The sequence below is a fragment of the Emydura macquarii genome, unplaced genomic scaffold (assembly GCF_026122565.2).
Source record: "Emydura macquarii macquarii isolate MOO-44397 ecotype Brisbane River unplaced genomic scaffold, CSIRO-AGI_Emac_v2 contig_1253, whole genome shotgun sequence".
Lineage (NCBI taxonomy): Eukaryota > Metazoa > Chordata > Testudines > Chelidae > Emydura > Emydura macquarii.
In genome coordinates, this window is record NW_027131390.1 from 38837919 (window position 1) to 38856251 (window position 18333).

Below are 18333 nucleotides of genomic sequence, written 5' to 3' on the forward strand. Positions count from 1 at the left end.
AGGCACCACATCACCCCTCTCTGGGCACGTTTCCCTGCCCACCCTTTAGGCTGCACTTACCTGCACTAGGTAAGTTCTTTGGGGCAGGGAGTGTCCCACTAGGTATTCATACACCGCCTAGCGCCACGGACCCTGACCTCATGCCATTGCTGTGCTGGGGATACTGAACAGACTCTACCAGGCGGCACAGATACACAACATTTTATTGACTTCTTTTAAAGTATATAGCGCCCTCCCTCCCCCCCAAAATAACACTTTCTACATTTTTTCCCTCCCTTTAACATTAAAAAAAAAATATCTATGTACAGACTCCGCTGGGCCCAGGGAGCGAATCTCTATTTACAGGCTATTTACACATGGGCTGCTCACCGCTCCGAACCAAGGGCCGGGCTGCCAGCCTCCCAGGAGGGCTTCTCGCCCTGACCCCCAGGGCTAGCTCTTCAGAGCCAGCTCCAGCTTCATCATGTCCATGGGAACACTCTTGGCCACTTCGAAGAAGACTCTGCAAAGGCAGCACAGAGCAGTTAGCATGGCACGCACGGCAGCGGCACACAACATAGGACGGGGCCTGAGCTCCGGTCAGCTGAGGGACATTTGCTAGGATATTGTGCCCCAACCAAATGCTGGGGGTCATTAATAAAGGATTCCTTTCTCCAAAGAGTTCATTAGTCATTGGAGTTAAATTGGTGTGACGTGGGCCGTCTAGTAGCCCTGGCCCCACGCACTGGCACTGCCGGCACATTCTCCAGTCTCCACGAAATCCTTCCCGGCAGACAGGACCAGAGTTCCTAGCATAACAAGCCTTCCAGACCCTCTTTACATAGCACGAAGCAGCGGCACAGGACACATTTCTCTCCCTTTGCAGGCCGTCTCCATTTCAGGTGATACCCCAGCCCTGCTGGTGGAGGCCTGTGGCCCAAGTACAAGGTCAGGGCGGCCTACAGCTGCAGCTTGCAGGGCAGCTTTCCTAGCCGCAGCCCAGTGAGAACAGCTTGCAGCATTGGTGTAGGTTGTGAAATGCAGGCCAAGCCCTGAGCCACAGGACAGAGAGCGCCTGCTGGGCCAGCCTCCCCCACGCCATCGTTCTCTGAAATCAGAGAAGCCAGCCAGCTGCTCCTCCCGGCCCTCGGGGCAGCAGACCCAGGGTGTCAGGAACCGGCCAGCTCTAAAGAGCTGAAGATCAGAGCAACTAGGGGCAGCCAGCCCTCGCCATGCTGCAGATCAACAATCTCCACAGAGCACAGGCGAGAGATCACGATGGAAGCCACACCGCATGGGGGCAAAGGCAGCGGGAAAATTCGATTGGGCAACAGCTTCAGAGCCCCCACCCGCTCCTCCAGCTGCCCAGGAAGGTGACATGCCCAATGCAGCCCCCCGCCGCTGGCCAGAGGGAGGCATCTCCCAGGCTGTCAGACAGGCCGCGGCTGCAAGCAGAGGCGACTCACCGGTGGGAGTACTTGGTGCGCACCGCCTTCAGCTTGTCATCATGCTGGTAGGTCAGCAGGAAATTCAACCTCTTCACCAGTGAATGGAGCTCCTGCGCTCGGTACCCGCTGTAATACTCCAGCGTGGGGCTCTGCAACGCGGTACAGGGACTCAGCGCAGCGCCATCGCACACAACACCTGCCCTGCTTCTCCCAGGACGCTGGGAGGTACCTGACCCCTGGGGTGCGCTGGCCCCACGGGGCCGTGAAGGCTGCATGGCCGAAGTCCAGGGCAGACAGGACATGGATCGCTGGTCTGGTTTACATAACAGCGGAGTTTACCTTGGGGGCAAGGACCGGAGCCTCCCTGAGACAGGCCACATCGTGGAGAATCAGGAGCAGAAACGGGCCCCATCAGGAGCAGCCCTTCGAAGGGGGGAGCTCACTGGGGCACACCAGGGCCTGGCACTCAGCAGAGAGACACGGGCGCCCATGAGGGTTAGGAAGCTGCATGCCAGGCCCCGCAAGCTCACGGGCAGTTAGCTATTTGAGGCAGGGCCAAAGGAGAAGCGGCGGGGGGCTCCCCTGCTCAGCCAGGCATCCCCCAGGGGATTGGAAGTGCATCACTGCTGTGGGTTCCTTGCACAGACTGCAGCGTCGGGGACGGCCCCCTGCCGCAGCAAACTGGGCTGCAGCCACGTTTCCACCAGGGCGCCCCCCCCCAGGAGCAGAGACTGGAAACTTGGACCGGGGGCAACCAGCCAGATGAGACTGCTAGAAAGCCAGCAACAGCAGCCAAAGGGGCAGCAATTCTGGGCAGCCCTGTCCTAGGCAGAGCCCATTTGGGCAGCTGGGCTGGACAACCCCCCTGCAGGGCACTCACCCAACTGCCAAGGCTCTTCATCTTGAGCGCCAGGAGAAGGCAGCTGGCAGCCAGCTTGGAGGCGCTCTCCTGGACGTAATCGTACTCCTGCAGGGTCATCTCACAGATGAAGCGGGCCAGGGTCAGCGTCTCCATGCTGGCATGAGCACACTGGGCCATGAAGGAAAGGGACAGCGGTGAGATCTCCCTGACCAGCACCTGGCAGAGGGGTGATGCCTCCCCAGGCTACCCCTGGAGCCAGGGGGAACATGCCATCTGCACTGGACATCCCTGCTTGGCGCTGGATGCATGGGGGGGGGCTCGCTGCGGTCAGGGCGCAGTCGGTGCTCAGTGATGGGGGGAGGAAGGGAGCTGGGCCCAGGGCACCTCGGGAATGCATGGCCCAAGGGGGGGAACTCTGCATAGATTAGCGAGTCAGTGAGCAACCCAGCCTGGCTTCCTGTCCAGGTCACTCCAGCCCAGCAGCTGGGACTGAGGCAATGGTCTCGCTCCACCTGCTAGGACAAGCCAGATCCAGACCTTGACCCCTGCTCGTCTCCCACCCCGAGCACCAGATGCTCCTGTCCCTTCTGGAGCCCACAGCCAAGCCAGGTAGGGGAATCAAGGGCGGGGCAGTGGAGAGCTTCATGCAGCAGGTGCCACCGGGCAGGGGCAGAGGAGCCGGCCAGCGCTTCCACATGGCCAAGAGGGCAAGGCCTGCGTGAACAAGGACCAAGCAGATGGAGGAGAAAGACTTTGCTGCTCCTAGCACAGCACAGAATAGCCCTGCATGCAGGATCTAAGCAGGACCTTGGCTCCTCCTGGTGCCCACTGCCCCCCGGGAGCTTTTGGCAGGGGTGATAGGATCCTCCCAGGAGCATCCTGGGATTTGGGGGCCGGGGAGAAGGGAGAGAGCTTGTTTGCTGGTTATAGCCCCTCCTCCGAGCTAGCATTTTCCTTCTAGGGAAGGAGCAGCCTTTGCTGTCTCCGCAGCGCCGCCCTCGGAAGACCGACGCAGACAGCGCAATGAGACTGTCTTGTGCCCAAGACATGCTCATTTCCCGACCAGCAACCCGGTGCGGTGGCACTCGCCGGCTGGCAGAGGGAGGGGTCACCAAGCTCTGCCTGCCAGCATCTAGCCGCAACCATCCATGCCCTCCCCGGGGCAGCAATGGGGCCCCCACCTTGGCAAACCTCCGCAGGAAGCGATATGGAATGGGAATGTTGATGTCAAACTTCAGTGTGCGGAGGATGCTCGTCTCCATGGCGATCAGCTCTTCCCTCTTGTAGGCATCATCACAGATGTAGAGGAAGTCATCCACACATGGGGGGCAGCGCTCCTGCAGAGGGAACAGCCATGTGACCACTCAGCGCCACCCACACCTGTGCCAGTGCCTGGCGGGGCACACCCTCAGTAGCCAACCTAAAACCCTGACCCCTCTCGGATTGGCATTTGCAGAAGTATCTAGGTGAACTTGGAACATGAGTCCCATTAACTTTCAACGGGCTTGTGCTCCCGATCCCCTTAGGCCCTTTTTAGAGGAGTTCCCCTCTTGCTCTTTAAAAACCCACTGGCTCCTTTTGCAAGATGTGAACCCAGGAGTCCTGGCTGGATTTCAACTTGGATGAAGACATGCTGCCCCCCTGGTCACAGCCCTGCAGTCACAAACAGGATGACATCTCTCTCTAGAACTGTTCTGAATTGTTGCTGTTGAACAGCTGCCACATTCTGTCCCAGAGATGGCTGCATTTCAGTGGCGGGTCAAGTGATCGTTGCAGGCCTTTGGCAGCACCTCAGCACGGATGCACACTGAAGACGGGGCAGGCGGATGCAGAGCACTTCCTTTCATCTAAGTTTTCCATGGGAAAGTTATTTTCAGCAAAAACTCAAAAACCAAAGTATTTTATTTTGGAATTGCCACTACAGTGTCTCATGGGAGTTGTAGTTCCAGGACCTCATGCACCTTTTTCCTCTGGTGTGCTCCACATCACATGATCCACCAAAATTGCTCCTTTTAGAAAGGGTAGGCAGTGCATCATGGGAGATGTAGTCTAACCAGGAAGCCTAGCCCCTAGCAAAAAATACAGACAGGAGACAACTCACCAGCAATTCCCTCAAGACACTGCAGCAGTGTATCTGGATTGAAATATCAATTTGGGGGAGGATTTGATTTTTGGGGGTGGGGGTCAAAAAACCAAGATTTTGACTGGAAAAATGTTGATCAGCCCTACCCCAGCTCTCTCGTGTGTAACTTGCCCAAACGTTTCCTTATAGGCTGGAGATTTCCTTTACTAATGCTAAGAAGGTGATTCTTTAAAATTGCTTGGGGGGGGAGGGAAGAAGCACCTCTCCGGCTTGCTTTGATTTTTGGCTAAGGATCGGGGTGTGGAACTTTCCATTCAGTAACTTTTTTAAGCCCAATTCTTCCATTCTGGACAGCATCACAGCAAACTGCCAGCACCTAGAACTCAGCTGAGCACCATTCCCAAGGAGCAGTGCATTTGAATGCTTTAACCGGCGCTTGGGAGATCAAAAAGCTTATCAGCTCTGACCGAGGCAGAATTCTCTCCCTGGTACTCTCCTTTCCCACCCCCTTGCTCGTTTCCTCCTTCAACTTGGAAATGAAATGCAAAAACGTGCACTAGAGAGAATCCTCTGTGTCGTGGGCTCCACCAGTCCAGAGTCAGGAGACACCAGAGCAGCCTTAGCTCGGAGTAATGTGAACACAGCTGCGCTGCGGAGAGGTTCATGCAGCTTTTCCTCTGCTACTAAGTATTAGCTGCCCAGTGGTGGTTATTGCAGCACGCTCGCTCTACAGGATATGCAACAGGGTCCAAGCTCTTGGAGCAGCTCTAGTGTTAGGAATTCCCCAACTGCCTGATCTTTCCCCCTTTACCAGCACAGCCTGTTCACACCTGCACCAAACTCCCATGGCTTTGTTTTAAAGGTGGGACCGTAACCAAGAGGACCAGCCTAAAGGCTAGCTAAGATGCCGAGGGTTGAATTCCTGCCCTCCGATCCCTCGATCCCAGCCTGCTCCCCCTCACAGACAGCTGATCTTGCTGCACGGTGGCATTAGCCACATGGCGGCTTGGGGGGCATGGTGTGACTGAACGGTGCCCCATGTGTGCGCCAGATGCGCAGCGTGTTTCAAGGCACAGGCCCCAGGGATGCGTATGACCCGCTCCCTATAAGCCAGGCTCCCCCCGGGCCCCGCAGGTGCTGGCTAGGCCAGAGCTGGGTCACCTCGAACTTGGAAGCGATGAGGATGGCCGTGGAGCCGATGAGCTGCAGCTTGTCCCTCATGCTGACCACCTCCACTAGGTAGTGATCCACCAGCTTCACGGCCAGGTACAGCGTCTCGTGGTTCAGCTCAAAGTTCTCCTGGGGGCAGACAGACAGACTGTCACAGGCCTGCCCAAGTCACCAGCGTTTGCAACGCTCCCACGCTGCCCTCCCCAGGCGGGCGCCCCATGCAGATGGGACTGGTCGGGGCTGAGGGCAAGGGACAGGAGCAGCCCTCACCTGCCCTGCTCACCCTCCCACAGGCCCTCGCCGTAGAGTCGGGACTTATTTTAGCTGCCAAAGAAAAGTGTTTCCCACTCCCAGCCTGAGGGCGACGGGGAAAGTTGCGCCTGCCGCTTGGCTCCAGGCTGCCCGCCCAGCACGGAGCCGACTCATTCTCCCAGCTTGCACCGACACCGGGAAGGAGAAGGGTCCATTGTGCAGCAAATCCCCAGCCTCCGCTTGTACGAGACATGCCAGTCTGATCTTCCTCTCGCACAGGGGCAACTGCTGACTCCAGCGCTGCCGCTCCCCTCACACACCAGAGCCAGGGACACGAGCTACTGAGCCCCCTCCCGCCGACTGGGTAAAAACAGGACAAGCGGCTTCATGCAGCCCCCTTTTCCCAACCCTCTGCACTCACAGCCTTCTGCCCCCCCACCGATCTCCCCTCCCCGCCACACGCTAATTCCAATCCGCACGCAGCCAAGCCATGTCGCTCGGGGTGGGCTGATGAGTTTCCCTTCTCCACGTGCCTTCTGCTCAGGCCGGCTGGGGAGGGGGCCTTGGGTCTGACTCATCCCCCACTGGGGGCTGTCTGTGTTATAAACAGACACTGCAAACATGTGGGGCTCCCCTGATGGCTCCCTCCCTGCCCCATGGGACCCACGCTGCGCACCTGGACCTCCACCATCCAGTCCACCAAGATGGCTCGCATGTCCCTGCTGATGTCGTATTGCTTCTCCATGTAGTTGGGGAGCAAAAACTTCTCCTGCCAAAGGAGCAGCGAAGAGGCTGTTAGTGAGTGACCGCCCCTGCTCACCAGAGCACATGGAAGGGTCCTGGAGAGGCGGAGGCCCTGGGGGTTGGAGCGCCTGCCCTGCCCTCCCCCAGACAGATTCCTAAGCCCCCTCCGTGGCAGCAGAGCTGCCATTGTTACAGCTGGGCCTCCCTGGGCAAGTCCCGCAGCACCATGGGTGATGTAGGAGGATCCCCGCCCTGGTGAGTCTGCAAGGGCATCAGCTCTCATGAAGGGCTGGACGCTAGAGCCCTGCATGGCTGAGCCCACCCCAGGCAGCTCACCGCTTACTGGTGCCAGCCAGCCCCACTGATACATCCAGGGGAGCGACCGTCCATCAGAGGAGGGATTAGAGGTTGGTGGGGCGTTCCAGCCAGAAGACAGTGTCTGCACACACAGTGTGGCCAGGAGAGCGGCTGGATTTCACCGTGCGGAGGCAGTGCAGAAGGGAGCAAGGAGCCCAGTCTGCTTCCCCCACTGGGCCTGCAGGGGGCACATGCGCCCGGCTGGAGGGGAAATGGCCTCGAGGGCCTTCCCAGGATTTCTCAGGGGCCAGGGACATAGCGGCCGTCAGCCAAGGGGAACCAATCACCCCTGCCCAGCCCGGGGGTGGCAGGACCAGCTGGACACGAGCCTGGGGCTTTCGGTGTGTCGAGTGCCAAGGTGCAACCCACCCGCCTCGGCCTGGCTCTCTAGCTCCTTCCTGCATCTGATGCCCCTCCTGCTGCCAGCCCAGCACTCCCAGGGGCGTCAGGCCACTGAGCTCTGGGAGGCTGGGACAGTCCCACCGAGGAGGCAGGCAAGAAGGGCAAAGCGGAGGTCCCGGATCAGGGGCCTGCCCGGAGGGGCACAGACCTCTCTCTCCTTCATGTAACTGAAGATCTCCTTGGCGTACTCAGCGCTGGCATAAGGGTCGTCCAGCTGCTCCTTGTCAATGTCCTCAACGGCTAGCACCTGCGGGGAGAGGCGGGGTTGGGGGACACTGAGACAGGAAAGGAAGCAGAGATCCCTCAAGAGAGGAGACCCCAGCACTCGTGACAGTGAGGCGCTGAGAGCGACAGCCAGGCAGGCACAGGGCTGCCATCCCCTGGCTCTGCCACAGCACCTGCCTCAACTAGCAGAGGGGCAGCTGGTCAGGATCGAGGGGCATCAACAGCTGCATGGGAAGCCCTGGCCTGGAACACCCCCAGGTGCTGCATCCTGTGCAGGCGGCTGTATCAACGCCCTTCACTCCCGTTCTGCAATGCCCCTGGTCACACTGTTCCCTGGGCACACCCGATGGGACTTCTCTCTACCAATTCGCCCCTGTGGCTTGCCGGGAGAGACCTGCCCCCACCAAGCACCCGGGGGAGTTTGGCAAAGGCACAAAGGGGGTTTTAGCCCCCGAGCTCCCAGCTGAGTAGCCCAGCAGCTGGGGAAAAGGGCAAGATGCAGCCTGGCTTTATGTACGCAGATGCCCAGGCCCTGAGGCTCAGTCATTCCCATGGTGTGAGCAGTTGAAGCAGCAATTGCAGGCAGTTCTCCAGTATCCCCAGGAAGAGCATCCTCCAGGGACAGGGTGAGGCCAGGACACTTGCCTCCTACAAGGAGTGTAATCCTGGCAGAGCCCCATGTGTGGCTCACACCCGTCGCCCTCCCAGAGGGTGCTGTGCTGGAGCAAGTGCCCGTCTCCACTACCTGAGCAGGTGCTGGTGCCTCTGGCACCGGGCTGTTCTTGGGAACCACATTGGGCTCAGCAGGAGCCTCAGCTGGGGGCGTTTTCCTCGTTGACCTAAGAGAAACAGCCAAGAGAAGGTCAGACACTGCAAGCAGCTGGTGGCCTGCCAGTATTTAATGGTGATTAATGTCACCATGAAGGTTCCCGTTATCCACAGCAACACCCAGGCTTTCCTTGAATTCCACCAAGCTCTTGTGGCAGGGAGTTCCACAGGCCAATTGCACAATGTGTGGAGAAGGCATTTCCCTTTAGCAGTTTTATAGGTAATGGCTTTCAATTTCATTGTCTTGTCCTTGTGTTAGGATGAATAGAATCTCCCGATCTAGCCCTTCCATACCACTCTCTTTGTACACCTGTGTCATGTCCCCTCGTATTAATCTCCCTCTCCAAGGCAAACAATCCCCATCTCTCCTCCTAGGAGTTTTTCCAGGACGCTAAATCTTCTCACTACCAATGACTCACACGTGTCCCTTCTGCCATCTCCTTTGAGATGGAGAAATATAATGGCACAGCAACGTGACTTACGACGTTGCATTCGAATATTTGCCACATGAGGACGCTCCCTTCTACATCCCAGCCTCCCACTTGCCTTCAGCTGCATTCAAATCCCCTGGGATTTCCCTTCTCTCCCCTGTGCACATTCCCGATGGCGAAAGCCTCTCCAAGGACCTCACCCTCCCGGCTCCTCCAGCTGTTATCCGCACCTGGCAAAGGGGCCTGCCATCAAAGTCCCCATTTCTCCCAAGAGACCCAGGAAGCATTGCCAGAGAGTAGCGCTAATGCTTTGGAGACGGAGCCTCTGCCAGACAGCCCCCACAGGCTGCAGTCAGGAAAGTGACCGCGCTGGTCAAGCCAGCAGTGGGACTGATGCAGTGGGACACTGGTTCGGAGAACAGGGCAAAGGTGTGTTGTTACGGCTCCATCAGAGCGAGGACCGCAGGCGGGCAGGGCTGGGGTGCAGCAGGCTTGATCCACAGAATTACTCACTTTTTCAAGTTGATCTCATTGTTCTTCAAGACCCCTAGAGCAGCTGAGCTCTTCTGTGCCTTCCTGGAACCTGCCTTCACGGTGTCCTTCTTCCCCAGTCCAGCCTGGCAGGTGAGAGGGTGATTGCAGGAACACACCATGAGACACAGGGGAGGCGTGGCCAGGCTCTCCAGAGTCAGTCCTCAGACCAGCTGGCTGCAGAGACCCTCTGCCCACAGTGCCAAGAGCTCTGGACAGCTTCACTTAACAACAGTGTTTGTGGAACATCTGACAGACAAACACCCTGGGGGGGACCTCCAGGAAGTCACCGTGCCAGGAGAGCTCACAGCATTTTGGCTAGGCAGGAGCACCCGTGAACTGGGGCTAAGCAGAATGGGGTTTTATGGTGCTGTAGATCCCTGATTTTCCAGACCTCCCCCCGGTTGCAATGACTGGAGCTCTGCTCCCATGGCCCCAAGCACTACGCAAGGGGAGCTCAAGGTCTGTGATGCTGAAGCTAAAGCCCTTGGCAGCTGCACTTGCTGCAGCCCCTGGGGGCTGGACCTAGTTACCCAGCCCGCTGACTCTGAAGAGGGCTCCAGCCGGGTGTGAAATGTGGGTTTTAGTGGATAGATCCTGAACTCTCCCCACAGATCAGAGCAAGACATCCCAGCGATGCAGCATGTTAACCACTGGGAACTTTCAACGGAAAGTGGAAATACTGGAACGTTTTCATAAAATCTCCCAAAGAAGCATGGCATAAGAATGGCCACACTGGGTCAGACCAATGGTCCATCTAGCCGACAGTGGCCAGCGCCAGGTGCTTCAGAGGGAATGAACAGAACAGGGCAATTATCCAGTGATCCATCCCCTGTTGTCCACTCCCAGCTTCTGGCAGTCAGTGGCTTAGGGCCACCCTGACCAGCTTGTATCTAGGTCTTTTTTGAACCTCATTATTTGTTTTCACCTTCACAACATCCCCTGGCAAGGAGTTCCGCAGGCTGCCTGCGTGTTGTGGGAAGAAATGCTTTCTTAGGTTTGTTTTAAACCTGCTGCCTGTTAATTTCATTGGGTGACCCCCGGTTCCTGAGTTCTGTGAAGGGGGAAATAACAGAGCCTTATACACTTTCTCCACACCAGTGGTGATTTCAGAGACCTCTAGCCTATCCCCTTCCAAGCTGAAAAATCCATCTTGTAACACAAGTGGATTCCAGCTGGGGCTGGAAATCCAAGCTTTGCTCTCTGAGAGGTGACCACTTCCCACTCATGGCAGGAAGTTCCGTCCCAGTGCGCCGTATGCAACACACTACAACATGTATTCAGGAGTGTGTCCTATGCCGGGCAGCGAACAAATAGTCTCTCTTAAACAAGCAGAGATTTGCCTGCAGACTATTGATATGGTTTTGAAGTTTCACTGGATGTTGATCCTGCCCCGTCTTAGCAGGGGAAGTATTTCATGGTTAGCATCAGCATGGTCTAGTAGTTAGAGCACAGGGCTGGGACACAGGAGAAAGTTTGTTCTCAGACCAGAGTGCAAGGACCAATATGTGGGAGGGTGCTCTTTATATCAGAGCCATGGGCCGGGCATCAGGACCTCTCGTGCCCCCCCAGCTGTGCTATGCATGCGCCAGCAGAGATACACTGGCCTCCCCAGACCAGTCCATCCCATAACAGGACAGGGAGAGTCCTGGTTGAAATGAAAAACTTCAGCTCAGAGAGGAACCCGACCCATTGGCTCCCCTGCCAGTCCCCAGGAGTGCTGTGTCCTTACGTTGGTGATGTCTCCGAAGGCCGACCTCTTCTTGGGTGCCCCTTGGGGTGAGGAGGGGGATCGCTTTGCTTGGCAGCTCTCCTCCTAGAGCCAGGAGCAGATGATCAGATGGAGCACTGGACCCAACGTCGCCAGGCGTGGGCACATCCGCCAACCCTCCCCACGGCAGCCATGCCCGGCACGAGGGACGTGGCGCCAAAGATCAACTAGCTCTCAGGAGAACAAAGCAGTCAGGAGGGGCTGGAGGCGGCACATTCAACCAGCTCCGCCTGGGATACTTGTCTGCCCCCCAAGCCTTGACACGCCCCATGTGCTTGTACCAATCCTGGCCCAACCTTGAGAAGAGGGAAGAAAGCACCTTTCCCCGTGGCCTCCCAACTGCAGGGACCAGCCCCCAGCTGTACCAGCGAAGGTCCCATTGCTGCCCCCAGAGCGAGCATATATATACATAGCCACAGTCCTGGCTCACCGCAGGGGAGGAGGGAAGCACTAGCCCCCCAGACTCACCTTCTCGGGTCGGGCATTCTCCACTCTTACTACTTTGCCAGGCCGGAGCGGTTTGCTGCCCGTGGGCTTGGAGCCGCGTGGCACCGGCATCTTCTCCCGTCTCTCTCCCAAGCACACCTGCCAACAGAGGCGAGAGGTGCCACAGAAATGCTGACCAACCATCTCAATGCACTTTACAGACTCAAGGTCTCAGCCTCCCACAAGTGGCCTTTCTCTGCACCGCACAGATGGGGAAACCGAGGCACGGGGTGGGGAAGGGGCTTGCCCAAGGGCACCCAGTGAGCAGGGTTAGGAGAGGTGGGTTTATTTCTCTGTTCACACTTCCCTCTGTTTGTCATCCAGACCCCAGAGCAGCAATTGCAAACCTCCGACCCTGCCCCAGGGACGTTAGCAGCAGCTCAGCTGCCTCTCACACCCAACCTTTACCACGCTGCTCCCGGGCAGAGAATAGCCGCAGCCTCCCACAGCTCCCAGGGACTCCCCGTACAGGCCGGGAAGTCTAACCACACAACTACTCCAGAAGCAACGTCTCCCCCCCACCAGCCTCATCTCCCAAGGTCTGGCTTTTCAGGAGCTATTGGAGCCAGCTCAATGAGCAGGAGATTCAGGTGAGGTCCAACGGAGATCTTTGCTAACGGACACCTCTGCCCACAGATTTCAGTCAGAGGGGCCTTGGGTCACGTCCTGTGGAGGTCGCCCCCCTTCCATTATCTTCTGATCCAGGACCAGCGGCGCACGCCACGGGATAATGCACAAGAGCCACCCTACTGCCATGGGGAAAAGGCAATGGGATGAGGCAGCTTCTGCGTGATCCCGTGAGGGCAGCATTTCTCCCAGGCACTTGGACTGGGGCAAAGGTGCTTTGAGGAAGGCGAGTGGCACAGAAGCAGAGTTATTCTGTGACCTTCTCCTGAACCAGGAGGTTGGGAGAATGCAAGACAGGGCGAGCAGACTCCCTATTTAACCCTCCAATGCCACTGGGGTCCCATGGAGACGGCAACTGGGAGCATCCCCAGGGCAGGGAAGGAGGTCTGGGTATGTACCTGTGGGATTGCAGGGGGCCTAAGGCAACATGAAGGCAGGCTAGGATGCTGGCGGGATGGTTTGGTTGCTGGGGGGATGGGGGAGGCGAAGTGGGGGGAAGTTGGGGCTTTCAGCAGCAGTTTGCTGGCAAATCTACCCACCCCCAGCCGAAGCGTTCGAGGTGCTGCAGGCGATGGTGGGATCGGGGGGTGGGGAAATCAGATGAGTCGTGCATTCCAAACAAATCCCTGGACACACCCATGTGCACCTCCAGACCCTGATCTCCTGCGGGGCTGCAGAGTGCCAGCCACTTCACCCCCAGGGTGAGTGTCTGGCTCCTGAGGGACCCTACAAATGGGACGCCAGCAGTCCACTGCCAATGGGGCGGCAGCAAGCTGCCCAGCAGATGATCAGATCTAAGAGTCACTGCAGGACCGTTGCTCCCTGGCCCCCAAAGCAGGATGTTTAGTCACAACTCAGTCTACCCCACGCTGCTTCTTCCTCCCTCCCATCACTTTGCCAGGGTCTGACGGAGGTCCCAGCTGGAAGCAAAGTGGCACCAAAGTAGTTGCATGCAAGGGAGGGCTGGGAGAAAGCAGATATTATTAATGTGCCTAAAGACTCCAACATCAGGGCCCCATTGTGCTAGGTGCTGTACAAACAGAATAGCAGAAGGTCCACACTCCAAAAAGCTTGGAATCTAAACAGACAGGACAGATCGTGGGTGGGGGAAGGGGTGCAACATACCAGCTGAGTGAATAATGTGATGGCAGCAAATAGCATGTTAGTTCCATGATTAAATGGAAGGAAAGGAGGGTGAGGAGGCCAGGGCAGGGGAGAAGATGGTAAGAAGGGCAGGCCACAGGTGTGGAGAGAAGCTGAGGTGAAGAAACTGAGGAAGAGGGTTAGAGCAGAACTGCAGAAAGTTCCCTGGATGTCTGAAGGTCCCAGCTTTGGCAGCTTCTGCAGCTGCTCCTATCAGCTGAGTCTCTGGCTGGCTCCTCTCTGCAGTTCACACCCTGTCACACCCTCCCTTCCCTGGGAAATGGGGACCACTTTGGCTTGCACCCTGGGGAGCTGAGCAGCCCATCCGCACCAGACTACCTGGAAGGAAGGCGCAGAGGCAAGCTGCTCATGCCCAGCGTGTCGAGGGCCTGGTTTGTTCAGTGCGTTTAGCAGCACCAAGGAACGCAGACCAGGGCAGGGACAGTTCATACCCACAGGAGCTGAAAATCTAGAGACCTGAGCCATGCTGCCAGCCCCAGGACAGGGGCGGTCCGCAGCCTGCCAGAACTGTAGAGCGACTTTCCAGACAAGCTCCCCCCAGCACTGATGTTCTGCCCCATACAGCCCAGGCCTCACCCAGTCATTACAGAGAGCGCTGGGCTGTCCCAGTTCCCATTGACTCTAGCGGCTATTGTGACCTCACCCCTTCACCAATTAACCCTGACACGCCAGTCCCCCTTCCTCCTCAACAGCCATTTTCAGACAGCATGTTACAAAGCACTTCCCAGCATCTATATACCAGCCAACACCCAGCTCTTGGTGTTCATCCAGGCATCGCACCATTTTACAGATGGAGAAACTGAGGCACAAGACAGTGAAGTGACTTGCCCAAGGTCACCCGGCAATCCCATGGCAGAGCTGGGACGAGAACACCCGTCTCCCAAGTGCTAGCCCAGTGCTCTATCCACTAGGCCTCACTGTCTGTATGGATTTGCTGCTGGACTGTCAGCCGTGGGGACTGATGGCCTCTGTTTACCCACCGAATAGGTGCAGCATGTCACCAGCTGGGCAAGCTGCCCAGCCAATGCCCTTCAGCCTTGACCTAGAAGGGGCCTCGCCTCCAAGGGCAAGAGAGGAGTGCAATTCTCCTTGGCAGACTTGACACAAAGATTGAACAGGCCTGAAAGACACGAAATTGGTGTCAGTTGTTACGGGTTGGGACATGGGGCCCTTTCACGAGGGGCTGCCAGACAGACACGCTGGCCCTGCCCCACACTAGATGAGGACAGTTTTGTCACCGCAGCTCCAGCGACACCCAAGCATTTGTAAGGAGCCCAGCCAATTGCTGAGCGCCTGCCTGCAAGGCTGGATTTGAGCTAGCTACCTAGACTAGTGAAAGGCTCGCTGGGCCCCCAGTTCTTTAGCCATTTGCGGTTTGTTTTTGCATTCACAGCGGCTGGTGCGAGCCACCCTCAGGCAGCCCATTTTGGGACTGTCAGAACATTATCCTCATCCCCTTAAACTAAATATGCCTGGCACCAAACTCATCCTATGTGTAACTCCACTGAAGTCCTGGAAGCTGTGTGGGAAGGTAAATATGAACTTTGGTCCGCTAGGTAAATGGGGGGAGGGGAATGCCCCTAGCACCCTTCATTACCACCCCTCAGTGACAGCCCCCGAGTTCGGGCTCTAGGTCAACAAGGGGAGCTGTGCCCTGGAGCCGCTCCGGGGACCCGGTGGGAAACCAGCCACCGGGAGGAGGTTTTCCAGGCCCTCCAGAGCCGGCTCAGACACTCGCGTCTCCCCGGCGCCCCGCAGACAGACAGGGACAAAGGCTGCGCAGCGGACCGGGTTCGGACCCCCCCGCAGCAGGGACCCAAGCTGCGTCAGCGACGTGGCGAACCCAGGGGCAGAAGTTACCGAGCCGCGGGCCGGAGACACGCTGCGGGTAAAGCCCCTGGGCGGGGCTGGGCCAGGAGGGGAGAAGCAAGGGCGGCTGCAGCGCCCAGCAAGCGGGAGCGAAGGGGCCAGTCAAACCGGACCGGCGCCGCCGGCCCAGCTCCCCCAGCCCCAAGAGATCCGGATTTGCACCTTCTCTCGGGGTCCAGGGCATCCCCCCCGAATTAGCTAAACAGCTCCGGATGGACACTTTTAAACGCCCCGCCCCGGCTCGCTGTCAGCCCCGCTCCACGCGGGAGCGAGGCCCCGGGAGACCGGCCGCGGGCGGGTGGGGGCGATCGGCAGCTGCGGAAGCTCCCTGCCGAGCCCGCAGCGATTCGGCGGCGGCGCTGGGGAGGGGGAAGCACCGAAGGGCGCGGGAGGACGCTGGCTGCAAAAGACCGACCTGCCCGGTCCGGGGGGGGACGGGGGACGGGGGGGGACGGGACGGGACGGGACAGGACGGGAGCTCACCTGCCCGCTCAGCGCCCAGCCGCGGCCCCGATCCTGACCTTAGCCCCGATCCCGGCCCCGCTCCGAGCGGTGCTAGTGCTGGTGGACTGCGGCACAATGTGGATTTGAAAACTGCGGCCCTGGCCGCAGGCAGCCTGCGATTGGCCAGGCGGCAGCCAATCACCGAGCCAGGCCGAATGCGGTTGCTAAGGGCGGTGCATAGAGTTTTTAAAATCGGCTCCCTCAGCCAATGGGAGGAAGGGTTTCCTGGCTGGCGGGCGGGCCGAGAAACGCAGGGGGCGTGGCCTCACCATCCGCCATCCTCATTGGTTGGGAACTCGCTGCGGGGCACGTCTTGGTTTAAATTCACCTTAAAGGGCCAGACGGGGGCGGGATGGGATACGGGAGTGTAGCTGCTGCTCGCCTGTCAGTCACCTGTGGGGGGGGGGTCTCGGGCGGGCGGAGATTCCCCCCCGCCTCCGTCCCCTTGTTCCCACGCCCCCTGGGCTTGTCTCCCATTCCCAGGGCTGGCTGGCTGCCCCCGGCCTGCTCCCCTCCCCGAGACCAGGTCTCTGAGACCTCTGGGCCCTAGGCTGAGGCCGGGAAGCTTGTTTCACTTGTGCCCACCTCCCTTCACCTCCTATGCAGGGGCTGGGGCCTAGGGACTCCCAGATGTGGGGGGAGGGGCCAGAGCTCAGGCTACCCCTACACAGCTGCCCCTGTGACCACACAGGGAGCAAGACGTTGGGGGTTGTGCTGGATTATAGGTTTGGGGGACTAAGTCATGATTTTGCCATGAAAAAGGCCAGAAAAATAAAGCTTTAAAGTTAATTGGCCTCGTTATAAAATGTTTGCAGATACATTGGTCTATTAGAATAAAACTATCAAGACACTGACAGGATATAATGCCTCTATAATAACCAAAAAGTTACAAGATAGTCAGCAAACGTGTAGGACTCTCAGGCTGGGTGTTATCTTAAATGAAAATACCAAGGGGGGCATTTTTCAGAAATGTAGAACATGTAACAGTAATTTCAGATTTCAAACTTTTTTCATGGCTCATGAGATTGTACGTATGGGATGCGGGATTATGGTATGTGTGTGGGAGGGGGCCCATGTTACAAGTTTGTACTGGGCCTGAAAAAATTAGGCTTTGGCCCTGTGCGCTGCTAGTGGGGGCTTGGTCTCTTTAGGCTGGGTTTTCACACTGCTAGTTAAAGACACAGAGGTTGCAGGTATATTGGAGTTTTGCCTCATCGAATATTCAGCTAGCTCAAAGCTGCATTCCCTGTCTGGATCAAAAGCACCTCTTGGTTTTCCCTGTCTCGTGTCACCGGCACTGCTTGTACTAAATGGTGCTTTTTTGTGTATGCCACCTGCTTAGCTGTCATGGTGGGGCCCTATGTGATTCTGATGTATTATTAGTAATACCATAGTGTTCAGGAGTCCCTGTCAGGACCCAACTGTGCCAAGTGCTGTACAAATACAGACCAAGAAGACTGTTCCTACCTTAGTGTCATGTCCATTCTTCTGAAGATTACCTTATCCATGGGTCTGATCTGTCTGCCCGATGGGGTGAATGCTTCTCCAAATATCACCACCATGCGGTGTAATGATTATCCCTGTCATCCTAGCGAGAAACACATCAACATGCTAGTGCAACACAGCAGAGCTGTTGGAAAAAACAGCAAGTCGCCAGCCCTTGCGGCTCTTGAGGTTTAAACTGTGGTCCTTGAGGGCAAGTGCTTTAAGAAGAAAATGTGCATGTGATGTGAATGGCAAAGCAGCTCCCTGAGCCATGTTGTTAAGGTGACTTAATTCCTTCTGTGAATGGCGCTACGTTGCTGGATAAATTTTTCTTTCAACCTAGCTACTGCTTCTTGGGAGGTGGATTATCTACTGTCTGCCGCATCATAGAGGAGGGAGCAGAGAGCAGCTGCCCTGCTGCCTGTTTCAGTGCCTGACTGTGGGAACCTCCAGGGGGGTTAAGATAGGAGCTAGACTGGCTCTGCCTGAATCTAGGGCTGTGGAGATGGGAAAAGGAGGAGAAGCTCCATGTGAGCCAGGATCTGGGGGCCCCTGCTCCACTGAGAAAGGCAGGCTCAGAGCAGGCACCAAGCACACATGGCTGGGATCTGGCACAGGGCCACAAGCACTGAGAGCTTGTTTGCAGAGGGAATTCACAGGGAGATTAGTGCAAAATAGCTAGGGTGTGAATTTAAGGTGAAATAGCTATTCTGCACTAAGTGCCCTTGTGGGTGCTCTTATTCCACACTAAGTCTTTGTGTGGTTTAGGTGAACCATGCGACAGATAGACAATATCCTTGACAAACCTTATGGAATTAAGATAAACCTTAGCGAATTAAGTTTAATATCTTTGGGATCCATTGTATCAAAAATGGAATTGTGTATGTTATTGTGGAATGGTGGGTAACACCTCTAGAAGATGGACTAATGCAAGCTCTGGAAGTATTAAGAACTTCAAAGGATTTTTTGGGATAATACGTGTGAAGTGGATTTCTTGGAAATACTGGGAGCAGGGAAATGCCAAGTCTCCCCTCAGAAGCCAGCTTTTTGAAGTTATGCCCTGGGGAAAGAGACCCATTGCCTACCTACTTGCTCCTGGAAACTCCAGATAAAAA

The 18333-nt window shown here is 57.1% G+C and overlaps 1 protein-coding gene across 1 annotated transcript; it reads right to left on the reverse strand.

Moving 5' to 3' along the window:
* Positions 1–248: 248 nt before the first annotated feature.
* On the reverse strand, positions 249–15860 carry CCNB3 (cyclin B3). The gene is made up of 12 exons (XM_067548529.1): positions 15713–15860; positions 11552–11668; positions 11045–11128; positions 9295–9398; positions 8268–8361; positions 7446–7544; positions 6471–6563; positions 5534–5671; positions 3471–3626; positions 2308–2457; positions 1446–1576; positions 249–502 (listed from the first exon to the last, which is right to left on the reverse strand). Exons 2-12 carry the CDS (start codon positions 11639–11641, stop codon positions 433–435), a joined length of 1209 nt encoding a protein of 402 aa, XP_067404630.1. The 5' UTR covers positions 11642–11668; positions 15713–15860; the 3' UTR covers positions 249–432.
* Positions 15861–18333: the final 2473 nt, after the last annotated feature.